Here is a 12,155-nt window from a genome sequence, read left to right as displayed (position 1 = left end):
TAGATGTAGAGTGAACGGGAGGAATGAAGGATGAGGCCTGTCTGACCCCTGCCTTGTGGCAATAGGGAAGCCAGAAGAGGTCCGTAATGGCCCTGTTGCCATTTATTGAACTGGATACCCCCCACATACACACATATGCACACAAATTCTCTTTCAGTACAGTACTGTATATAGTTCTATTTATTACGGCATTGTGTACTATATTATGTAAAAATGTTTAATGTATTGTAATGTCATTTTAGATACATAGAAATATATACAACCTATTTAACGCATCTATATATAGTAAAGCTACATAAAACCAGAAAATCCACTGCCTTCAAGGAGCTTCTGGCTCTTAGCAACCCTCTAGGACCAAGCAGAAGTGCTCTCCTTCCGGTTTCTGAGGTCAGTCCAGAACCACCAGCTGCTCCATAAGGAAGATGAGACTTTCTACTCCTGTAAAGAGGTTGTCTCAGAAACCCATAGGGTCGCTATGAGTTGGAATCAACTTGATGTCAATGAATTGAGTGAGATTCTAAGACAAACATTTGACTAACAAGGACTAACTAAGAACTGTTTGTACCTATTCAAGGTGCCTACAAATTCAACTAAAAGACATAGGAATTGATCTAATTTGTAACCCAGGGACATCTTTATGCCTGTCTGTATATGCATATGCATATAATTACCATTGGTGGTGGGATTCAGCCAGTTGACAAAAGTTTAGGAGAACCGATAATCTAAGTATTTGAGTTCAGTGAGCCAGTTGTTAAAATAGCATGTGCAATCAGGGTTCTCTCTAGAGCAGTGGTCTTCAACCTTCCTAATGTTGTGACCCTTTAATATAGTTCCTCATGTGGTGGTGACCCCGCAACTATAAAATTATTTTCATTGCTACCTCATCATTGTCATCTTGCTACTGTGATGAATCAGGGAACCCCTGTGACAGGGTCATTCAACTTCAAAAGGGGTCACGACCCACAGGTTGAGAACCACTGCTCTAAAGTGTGTGGCTCGGCAGCTGCCCAACATGGAAACCAAATTTACATTCTTTACTCATTTTTAATGTTCATCTGGGTAACAGCATATTCTAAGTTCCATAGTCATGTTCATTTCGTCCAAAGATATTAAAAACTAGGCGGGATTATGCTTGTAACAATTATTCCGTTCCTAAAACTCATTACACCTTTGAAGAACTACATTTTTATTTCTTTTAATTTGTTACTTCAGTAAACAAACCCATAATGTAAAGACAAAAAGTGCCCAACAACCAGAATGTGACATGCTGTCATTGTGGCTTTATATTATCCCCAAAATTCCCACAAGATATTATGATTGAAGTACGCAATTCCTAAAAGTGTTCAAAGAGCTAAAAATATTGTCAGAGCAATGCCTGTAAGGTCTGGAAAACCAGAAAGGGGGTTTCCAAAGATGAATGTATGTTCAGAGAAGAGACGTCACCTGTTTTTAATATAGCCAACACAGTGATCTGTCTGCTTGGTCTGCTTCTACAGGAAGGGGGTCCTCCTCCGACCGAAAAGCAGGTGCTTGGATAAAAGTGAAGGATATTAAGTGAGGAGGCCCATTCAAAATCAAAATGGAAATATCTTCAACAGTTTTACTGGTTTGGGTCAGGCATTTAATATTTTCATTAATATTTTAAAACTCATAATCTAGGTTTATATACCTCTTATGATTCAAGTATTAACACTTTGAAACAATAGACTACCTTTCAGCATATCATTTTTTAATACTTCCAATGGTCGTTAGGGAGGTGAATTGGTTGTTAAATTATTTGAAGCCCATGACTGATTACCAACCATACAGGGAATTTTTCAGACCATGCACTCCCCATTCAGGAAGGCAGATGAGTAGGAGAGTGGGAGGGACGTGGGACCAGGGAACAGCTTACAGGAAGCTGGGACTCCAACTGGACTCTTCTTAGGTGAGTGGTGGGCACACAGTTATCTGTTATATAGTTCTCTAGCTTTGTCCATCTGACGGTTTATTATGAAGGAGGCAACAAGAAAGTTATGTAAATGTCCTCCTTTCAAGCACACAATAGCTTGTCTCTTTCATCCTCTCATTCTCACAGCATTCATTCTCTTGGGAGGCGGGGGAGGCCACTCATGGACAGCCTGTATTCCTAGTTACTTTGAGTATGCTGTGCACTGGCATCTTCCGTAGTGTTCTAGAATGTGATGGAATGCAATCACAGAACACTGTGCATGTCCATTTAAAAAAATACTCCTGGCTAAGAATCTGGCCATGGGAGAGGTTTGTAAGAATGTTGTCTGTTATCGATCATTGTCTTTAATGATTAAACAAACGCGTCAACAAACTACAACACAACCTTGCAAAGATGACTTCCTCGAGAAGGTGAGGTTGGATACGGGAGTTTATGAAATAGCCCCTAGTTCCCACAGCTTTGTGTGATTTCTTTATCTCAACCAAGGTGCTCAAACAACCATACTTTACTTGGGGGCGGGGGTAGCAGGAATGATTTCCCCTGATACTGAGCCAACAATGTTTCATAACTAGTTCCCCTTAATGTCCAAAAATTCACTACTGGACAAATGAAAACCAATTATGACTATGTGACAATTAGATAGCACACCCAGGAAAACTAAGACACGATCCTAAATGAAGACGGTGTGTTGCTTCATTATGTCAAACAGGAGACTAGCCAGCTGATGGAACCCCAGACAGCGAGACTCTATAACTGAAGAGAATATAAAATGGTGCAAACACTGTGGCACTTCAACAAACAGATGGAACTAGACATACAACGTGACCCAGAAGTCCCTCCACACCCAAGTTGCTCGCAGCACTATTCACACTAGCACACGATAAAAACCACCTAAATGCCCATCAATGGAAGAATGGGTTAGTACATTTTGGTGCGCACCCACACAAACATACAATGGAATACTACATAATGTGGAAGAATAATGATCAATCTGTGAAATGCCTGACATGAATAAATCTGGAGGATGTTATACTGAGGGAAAGCACAAAGAGACAAATATCTATAAGACCATAGTTATGTATTTTTTTTAGATTTCATATTAAAAGAAACAGACTTTGATGGCTACCAGAGGCAGGAGGGGAAAGGAGAAAAAGGGGGAAGTCATAGGGTAGAGGGTAGAAAGGTATTCATTTGGACAGAAGGGAAGACAATATCCAAAAGGGAGATGAGCAAAAAATGATGGTGCCAGGGGAAAGCACTCATTTGCGATAGTTACAGACAACAGAGGCAAATACTGTTGTAGACACAATTCTTAAATAGTGAGGACCTACGAGAAGCTGTCGGGATAGACATGGCTAAATTGGTGTGGAAGGGAGAGTGGGAGGATATCCATGAAGGTATATAGGTTTAGCAGAGGATATTTGTATAGGTGGATTTACTACAAATATATCCATGATTGTGGAGCATAAAGCATGCAACATTATGAAAACATCATAGACATAACCAAATTCCATGAGGGAATGAACTGCTTGCTGGGCCTGTACAGGATCAGGACCATGGTCTCGGGGAACACCAAGGTCAACTGGCATAACATGATTCATAAAGACAATATTCTATACTGTACTTTGTCAGTAGGACTGGGGTCTGAAGATCTCATGACCAACCTGTTAAGGTATACCTACTGGTCTCTCCCCATATGGAGGAAAGAAAAGTGATGAAAACTGAATCACCTATGGAACCATTTAGTTAATGGACTAATGGAACACACAAACATCAGTCTCCACTATCCTGAGATCAGAAGGACTAGATGGTGCCCAGCTACCACTACCACATGCTCTGGAAGAGATCACATTAGAAGGTCCTAGACAGAGTGGGAGAAAATGTGAAACAAAACTCAAACTCCTAAGAGACCAGACTTATGGTCAGAAAGAGACAGGGAGAATGCCCAATACTATAGCCCTTGTTGTTGCTGGTAGGTGCTGTCAAGTCGGGTCCGACTCATAGTAACCCTATGCACAACTTAGCAAAATACTACCTTGGTCCTGCACCAGCTTCATAAATGTTCCCATTTTTGAGCACATTCCTGCAGCCACTGTGTCAATCCATCCTGTCTAGGGTCTTCCTCTTTTTCACCACCCGCTCCACTTTACCAAGCATTCCACACTTCTGCACCAACTGGTCTCTCTCTCTATTTTTAAATCATTTTATTGGGGGCTCGGATAACTCTTATCACAATGCATACATCCAATCCATTGTGTCAAGCACATTTGTTGCCCTCATCATTCGCGAAACATTTGCTTTCTACTTGAGTCCTTGGAATCAGTTCATTTTCCCCTCTCCCTCCCTCAAGAACCCTTGAGAGTTTATAAATTATTATTTTGTCATGTCTTACACTGTCCAATGTCGACCTTCACCCACTTTTCGGTTGTCCATTACCCCGTGAGGGGGTTATATGTAGATCCTTGTAATCAGTTCCCCCTTTCTATGCCACCTTCCCAATATCACCACTATCACCACAGATCCTAAAGGGATCATCCGCTCTGGATTCCCTGTGTTTCCAGCTCCTATCTCCACCAGTGTACATCCTCTTGTCTAGCCAGATTTGGAAGGTAGAATTGAGATCATGATAGTGGGGGTGGGGGCAGGGGAGGAAACATTTAGGAACTAGAGGAAAGTTGTATGTTTCGTTGTTGCTACACTGCACCCTGACTGGCTCTTCTTCTCCCTGCAACCCTTCTGTAAGGGGATGTCCAGTTGCCTACAGATGGGCTTTGAGTCTCCACTCTGCACTCTCCCTCATTCACAATGATATGACTTTTTGCTCTTTGATGCCTGATACCTGATCCCTTCGACACCTCATTACCACATAGGCTGGTGTGCTTCTTCCAGGTGGGCTCTGTTGCTTCTGGGCTAGATGGCCGCTTGTTTACCTTTAAGCCTTTAAGACCCCAGATGCTATATCTTTTGATAGCTGGGCACCTCAGCTTTCTTCACATTTTCTTTTCTTTGTCTTTAGTGATCCTGTCGAGAAGGTGAGCATCATGGTATGCCAGTTTAATAGAACAGTGTTCTTGTATTGAGGAGCACTTGAGTGGAAGCCCAATCAGACTGGTATCTCTTGATAAAATGCCCAAAGTACATGAGAAAAAATCTCATCACCCTTGTCTCTAAGAAGTCTCCTAAGGACCTTAGCTATCCTTCCAGGCTGGAAGTGAATTCACCCATGTGGTAGAAGAAGCTAGCATCTAAGAACAAAAGGGCAGCATGGATCCAGGATCAAAGCTTTCAGGGTTAGGAAATGGGGAAAAATGGAAACAGGAGACACAAGGAGGAAGTGGGATAAGCCATGGCCCATTAAAGGGATTGCAATGGATGAGTTGACATAGAATGTGTACAAATTGTTGAATGTGAAATTGGTAATTCACTCTGTAAACCTTCTGCTAATGCACACTAAAAAGTTGAAAAATAAATAAAATAAGGGGGGGGACTTGCCAGTTTAAGGTATTTTTTATACCCTCCCTACGTTCCCCACAAAATAAATTTCTAAAACATTGAGAAAAAAAACGTGTGTTAGCATGCAAACTCCATAAGGGCAGGGGGTTTGGTTTCATTCATTGCTATAACCTCAGTACCTAAGACAGTGCCTGACACACCAGATACTCAAATATGTTGTGTGGATACACTGACATAATTGCTTCTTTCAGTCCAGGACAGATAAACCCCTCAGGACCAATAATGAGAGTAGTAATACCATGAGGGGAAGGGAAAGGTGGGGAGAGAAAGAGGTAACTGATCACATTGATCTACTTAGAACTCCCTCCCTGGGGGACGGACAACAGAAAAGTAGGTGAAGGGAGACACCGGTCAGTGTAAGACATGAAAAAATAGTTTATAAATGATCAAGGGTTTGTGAGGAAGGGAAGGAGGGTGGGGGTGAGGAAAAAATTGAGGAGCTGATATTAAGGGCTCAAGTAGAAAGCAAATGTTTTGAGAATGATGATGGCAACAAATGTGCAAATGTGCTTGACACAATAGATGTATGTATGGATTGTGATATGAGTTGTATAAGCCCTCAATAAAATGATTTTAAATTGCTCTTTTTCGTACTCCCATAGTTGGAATCTTCCAACTATGTCTCTTCCAATTTGACAACAGTCAGTAATCTGGCCATCAAGACTAACAGCTATAATTTGAGGACTTTGATATGTGATGGACACTCAACAGCATAACCTTCATTCACAACCAAAGCCATGGCCACCTAGCCCATTCCGTCACATAGTGACCCTACAGGTCAGAGAAGAACTGCCCTACAGTAAGTCTTTGCAGAAGCCAAATCCACATCTTTTTCCTGGGGAACAGATGGTAGGGTCAGCCCTTTCTGTTAGCAGCCTAATACTTAACCCATGGAGCCAGCAGGGTTCCTCAATCCTTACAATCCCTCAACCGAACCCCCAGGTTTCCATAGGGAAGCGCTTGACTTGTAAGTCCTCACTCGGCCCCCATGTGCATATTTGTTCAATTTTTATTTGCACATACTGCTTTCTAATCATTAGTTACTCTAAGCCATTTATAAATATCAAGTTACTTAATTCTCACACAGCCTTTTGAGTGAGACAGGTAAACTCTCATACAGATGAAAAAACTGTGACATGAGAAGGTAAATTATGGTGGCTGAGGTCCCCCGGTGCCACTGCTGCTTTCTGTGGTCTCTCATCCTGCAACAGACTGGCCCAGATGTGTACTTGTGATGATTGGAGGGATCTGGGAGGGAGAGTAGAAGTTTCTGGAGGGCTGAGTTGGGAACTGACACATCAAACTGCCAGCACATTCTACTATCCAAAGCAATTCATAGGTAGCTCAGATTCAAGGTATAGGGCCAGAGATGCCCCATCTCTAATGGGCAGAGATGCTAAACGGGACCCGGGTCCAAAAAGGGAAATTGTGATCATGATACCTGCAAACAGCCCTATCAGAATCATCTACAGTGGGGGTCAGCAAACGGGGGCCCATCCCAAGGTTTAGTGAATAATGGTGACTATCCCTTGCAATAATGGCAGAGTAGGATAGTTGTGACAGGGGCCCCGAATGCTCTGCAAAGCCTCGATTATGCCCCCCACACACACACACACAGCATTTACACAAGTCTAGGGACTCTTGATCTACATTCTTTCTGGAGATGAAAGAACCCGAGCCCCAAGTCACCCACCACACTTTTCGTCTGCTAGTAAATCAGCCACCCTTTGAATAGCAAGGAAATAATGCACGGATCAGGGAACCACTAACAGACAAATCTCAAAATACTAAGCAAGTAGTAGTTATTGACCTACTTCTCTGACATTTATCTTTTTTATTCCTCCGAGCTTAGAAGTGTTTCATTCTACCATGTTTGCCTCCTACTCCTAACATCTAGCCTGTACGAATATATCAGCGAAGGAAGGCAGATCAGTACTCTAGAGAGACACCAAAATGTCTTTTGCACTAAGGCTACTATGAAGTATTGGAACAAAATTCCTGACAAACCACTCCAAAGATAACTGTAGGCTGGAGTCCGTGATAAAGTGAACAGGTGCTATGGCTTCTTTTGACTCCAAGGACAAGATCAAGTAAATGCTTGTTTAAAATTTTAATCATTTCATTGGGGGCTCTTACAGCTCTCATGACAATCCATAGATCAGTTGTAGCAAGTACATTTGCATATATGTTGCCATCCTCATTTCGAGTTAAATACTTTGATGGAACATTTACTAAATAGGTAAAATTTCCACCGTTCCCAAAAACATTGGGTTCACCTTAATCACATGCTTATTAAGGAGCCCTGGGTAACTGGAAGAAGTCGGAGGTGTGAACCCACTAGAAAGACCCTCTTCCTTCAAAGATGTCAGCCTTAGAGACCCTATGGGGCAGTTCGACTCTTGTGTTGTGGGGTCGCTGTAAGTCAGAATCAACTCGGTGACAGAGGGTCGGAGGTTTTTGTTTTCTGTGAGGAAATCCTGGTTTTTACCATTGAAACTCCCTCAGCTGATGAGGTCACTGTCACCACGATTGGAGTAGTTATACCTGTTGGGCCACTTGAATCTATATTTACAAGTTCCTGTTGTTGAACAAGAAGGGAGTGAAAATGTCTTCCTTTGTTTTCCAAACTGGAGGACATACACAGGGGTCATGCACATCGAGGCTAGTGGAACACAGCGACACCCACTCAAACCCACCCCATCGCAAGCCTCCCAAGAGTAGAGGGAAAGCGGGGCAGGGAGCACCTGCTGTTGTTTTCCTCTCTTCGGCTAACACTTCCCTGTTCCAGAGCCTTGGGAGTTCCTTATCGCCTGTCTAGAGAGCAGTGGGCCAGGGCCATTTTATCAGGCTCCAGGGCCACAGGGTGCTTTTGGCTGGATCCAAGAAGGGAGCATCAAGCCCTCAGAGTTTCGGTCCAACCATCTTCAAGGGCAGCCCTCTTCTGCCACCCTCTGAAGCAGCCTTGCAAGCAGATCACAACTGGCCATCAAGCAGATAATCTGCTTCATATACAAAGCATTGTGCCTTGGTTTCTTTTTCAATCACATAGGCTGCAAGGGAGCGTAGTTTCGAATACCAGGAAAAGTCCCCCTCCTCCCTGATGGCTGAGGAGCCAACCAATGAACTCACATTGTGTTTGCCTATCTCCCCCCGCAACACCCTCAATTCCATGTGACCAAAACGAAATTCACTGCCATCGAGTGAATCTCGACTCACAGGGACCCTGAAGGCCAGACTAGAACAGCCCCTGTGGGGTTCCAGGACTGTAACTCCCTACGGTAGTAAAAAAGTCTCGTCTTTCTCCTGAGGAATGGCTGGTGGTTTTGAACTGCTGACCTTGTCCACTGAGTAGCCACCAGGGCTCCCCTCCTCAATTCACTGAAGACAGGTTCTCAACTGCCACTCCTCTCTCAGCTGGGAAGAAGTTACCAGCGAAAACCAACCAGTGGCCATCCTTACTACCTAAATCGCTTCAGAGCTCTGCCCTCCACAGGGTTTTATACCTGTGACCTTGCAAATGCAGACTGCCAGGCCTTTCTTCCAGGGTACCTCTGGGAGGGTCTGACTAATAACCTTTCAGTTCGCAGCTGAGTGTGGTGATGTTGGGCACCGCCCAGCAGCTCAGTGGAGATAGCATGCTGGGAAGGAGCCAAGTAACATAGGGAGTTAAGTGGTGGGCTGCCAAGAAAAGATCAGCAGTTCAAGTCCACCAGCTGCTACCTGAGACAAAGATGAGGCTGTCTGCTCCCGAAAACAATGACAGTCTCAGAAACCCAATGGAGCAGTTGTACTCTGACCTAACGGATCACTGTCAGACAGAACTGCCTTGGTAGCAGTGGGTTTGGGGGCTTTGGTTGGGGTTGTACCTGGGAGTAACCGGAGGGCCTCAGGCAGGAGCCCTGGTGGCACTGAAGGGGGGGGGCAGAGGGGCAGTGTTGGGCAGCGATGACCAACGTGAGGAGATTCAAAACCATCAACAGCTTGGCACGAGAAAGATGAGGCTGTATGCTCCTGTAAAGACTTACCTCCTTGGAAATCCTCCCATGGTCGCTTGGGTTTGGAATCAACTCAAGGTCAGGGGTTTGGGTTCATTTGGGGTCATGGAGTAGCCATGCTTGGTGTTTGAAGACATGACTTTCCCAGGGCTTCGAGGTTGCTTACGAGGCAATTTACAGATAGCCACTTACAGGTGCGTAATGGGAGGCCTGCCAGCTCCAACAGCCAGGCAGTTCGACGTCACCAGCACTTTGCTACCAAAAGTGTCACTAGGGGAACCCACCAGCCATTTTGAGGACAAAAAGCCTTGGCGATTCACTTTTGTACAGATTTCAGCCTCAGAAACCCTCTGGGGCAATTCTGCTCTGCCCTATTGAGTCGCCATGAGTCGGAATCAGAACTTGACAGCCGTCAACAGCAACAGTAGCACAAACATATGGGCACCCACGCACATGCCAACAGCAAACCCCACAGACAGTCTTCAATGAATAAAAATATCTTCTAAAGAGGGATCTTGCTAGTGAACCACTAAAGTCTCGCGTGCTCCTTTGGAACCAGGTTTCATCAATCACCACGGGAAACATCCCAGAAACATCCCATTGCAAACCTGGGAACTGCTTCAAAGAAGAGCTGCCTTCCCCGTGCTGAGCCTGCTAGGAAGCATCATATCACCACGAAGTGCTGGTGGCGCCCAGTGACAAAGTGCTTACTGCAGAGAAAGCACAAAACGGCATCTGCGGTGGCTCACCCACCCCTCGTCCTTTTTCCAGGTTGGAAGCGGCAAAAAGGAGGGAGCTGTAACACCCACTTCCTTCCCATTCTATTTCAAGTCCAAGTCAGGCTGGGATCAGAAGCTACAGCTGTCCTCCACCGTGGAGGTGTGGGAGCTACCCACAGCCCCAAATGGCAAGCCCAGCTTTGCCTTGATATGAGTCCTCTTGCAGCCAGCCCCAAGTCCCTGCTCTAAAGCCTGTCATTAACATTTTCCAGATTTGATATCTAATAGCCTTGCTGTCCATGCACAGGAGAACCTTAGTTCTGGACCCCCAGCCCTACAGACAGACGACACCCCCCCCCCACACACACACACACACATGCACACACACACATCCCACCCCACCCCACCCTCTTAGTTCTGGGCCTCCAGCCCTACAGACAGACTACACACACACACCCTCTTAGTTCTGGGCCCCCAGACACACATACACATACACACCTACAGACAAACTACACACACACAACCCTATGGACAGACAGAACGCACGCACACGCACACACACACAACACTACGGTCAGACAGAAAACACACACACACACACACACACCCTTCGTCCTGGGACCCCAGCCCAACAGACTATACACATAGAGAAGGTACCCTGAGCACCCTCATTCCGGGAGGGAGGGGCAGGAGAGGAGAGCAGAGGTGAACCCAGACACCAGCCAAAGCAAACAGCACTTCCAGAACAGGGCAAACTTTGTGGCTGGGCGGCTGCAGAGCCCCAGAAATGGCCGAGGCAGGGGGAGTGGCAGCCGGTCTCCAGGAAGGGAGAGGAGCGTGCACCCGGCCATGTGCGAGGCTGAGCTGCGGAGAAGGCTGGGTGTCCCCCGGGGGACAAGGGCGTCGCCGCCATCCGCGTCTGACCTGCTGAGCCCTGCCTCTGCTACCTGGCCGCAACCTCTGGGCTCCTAGGTCAGCCCTGTCGCCCGCCCCTCTCGCCACACACAAGGTCCCCAGCGACGCGCTGAGACCCGGGGCCGCGGGGCCCTACCTGGTGCAGCGTCTCAGCGGGCAGCTGCGACGCCCGGAACAGGTCGGCCACGGGGCCCGCGGCTGCTGGGGCCGCGGCGGGGACAGGGCGGACGGACTCGGGGGCCCCGGCGGCGGGAGCCCCGGCCGCGGCGCCAGCGCAGCGCGCGAACAGCTCGGAGTAGCACTGCTGCTCGGCGTCGCTCAGCAGCAGCGACGGCCCGGAGCCGCTCCCGCCCGTCGCCTCCATGGCTGCAGGGCCGGCCGCGCCGCGCCGAGTCGGCTGGGGCCTCACTGCCGCCCCCACGCCCCGCAGCTGCCGCCGCGCCGCCGCTTCCTCCGGCGCGCGCCCCGCCCCCGGGTGAATGTTGTGCCTCTGCAGCGCGGCACATGGAGACGGGCGCGCGCCGGCCAATCGCCGCCCCGGGCCCCGCCCGACTGCGCAGGTGACCCGCCCCTCACCTGCAGCCCATCATCCAGGGGCCGCGCCCCACCGCGCCAGGACGTGAGCAGGTGGCTCCGCAGGAGCTGGGCGGAGGGCTGGCGGGTCCGACACCTGGGCAGAGGCGACTGCGGGGCGAGGGAGACCGGCCCTGACCCTGGGAAGGTGGAGCAGGTGTGTGCCCACGCCAAGAGCTCCAAGGCCCTTCTCGAAAAAGGGCCGGAGCCAGCTAACATCCATTTCCTTTGCTTGGCAGTGTTGCTTCCGTCCCGAAAAGCTGGGGGTACATGGCCCCCCCATCGGAACGAGGTCCCAGGGCGGCTACTGGGTTAGGCCACTTTCCCAGGAATGCTTCCAACCTGACCTTGAGCCCTACTGCAAAATCGTAGAGCCAGGGGAGCCCCAAGTGAAAGATTAGCCATATGTAACCCCCCACGGCTGGCAAAGAGGCAAGCCTGGGTATCTGCTCCAGTCAAAAGTACAACCAAGATCTCCCCACGGGGCGG

At 47.6% G+C, this 12,155-nt stretch overlaps 1 protein-coding gene across 1 annotated transcript in view; it reads right to left on the bottom strand.

The window, feature by feature from the left end:
• The window catches only part of REPS2 (RALBP1 associated Eps domain containing 2), a 210,535-nt gene extending 199,078 nt beyond the window's left edge, over nt 1-11,457 (bottom strand). The window contains exon 1 of the mRNA XM_075539155.1: nt 11,230-11,457. Within this exon, the coding sequence (XP_075395270.1) occupies nt 11,230-11,457 (228 nt within the window). The remainder of the gene's footprint in view (nt 1-11,229) is intronic.
• Between the last annotated feature and the right edge of the window lie 698 nt (nt 11,458-12,155).

The sequence above is a fragment of the Tenrec ecaudatus genome, chromosome X, assembly GCF_050624435.1.
Source record: "Tenrec ecaudatus isolate mTenEca1 chromosome X, mTenEca1.hap1, whole genome shotgun sequence".
Classification (NCBI taxonomy): Eukaryota; Metazoa; Chordata; class Mammalia; order Afrosoricida; family Tenrecidae; genus Tenrec; species Tenrec ecaudatus.
Note: the sequence above shows the minus strand (reverse complement) of the source record. Positions and strands in the feature narration are given on the sequence as shown.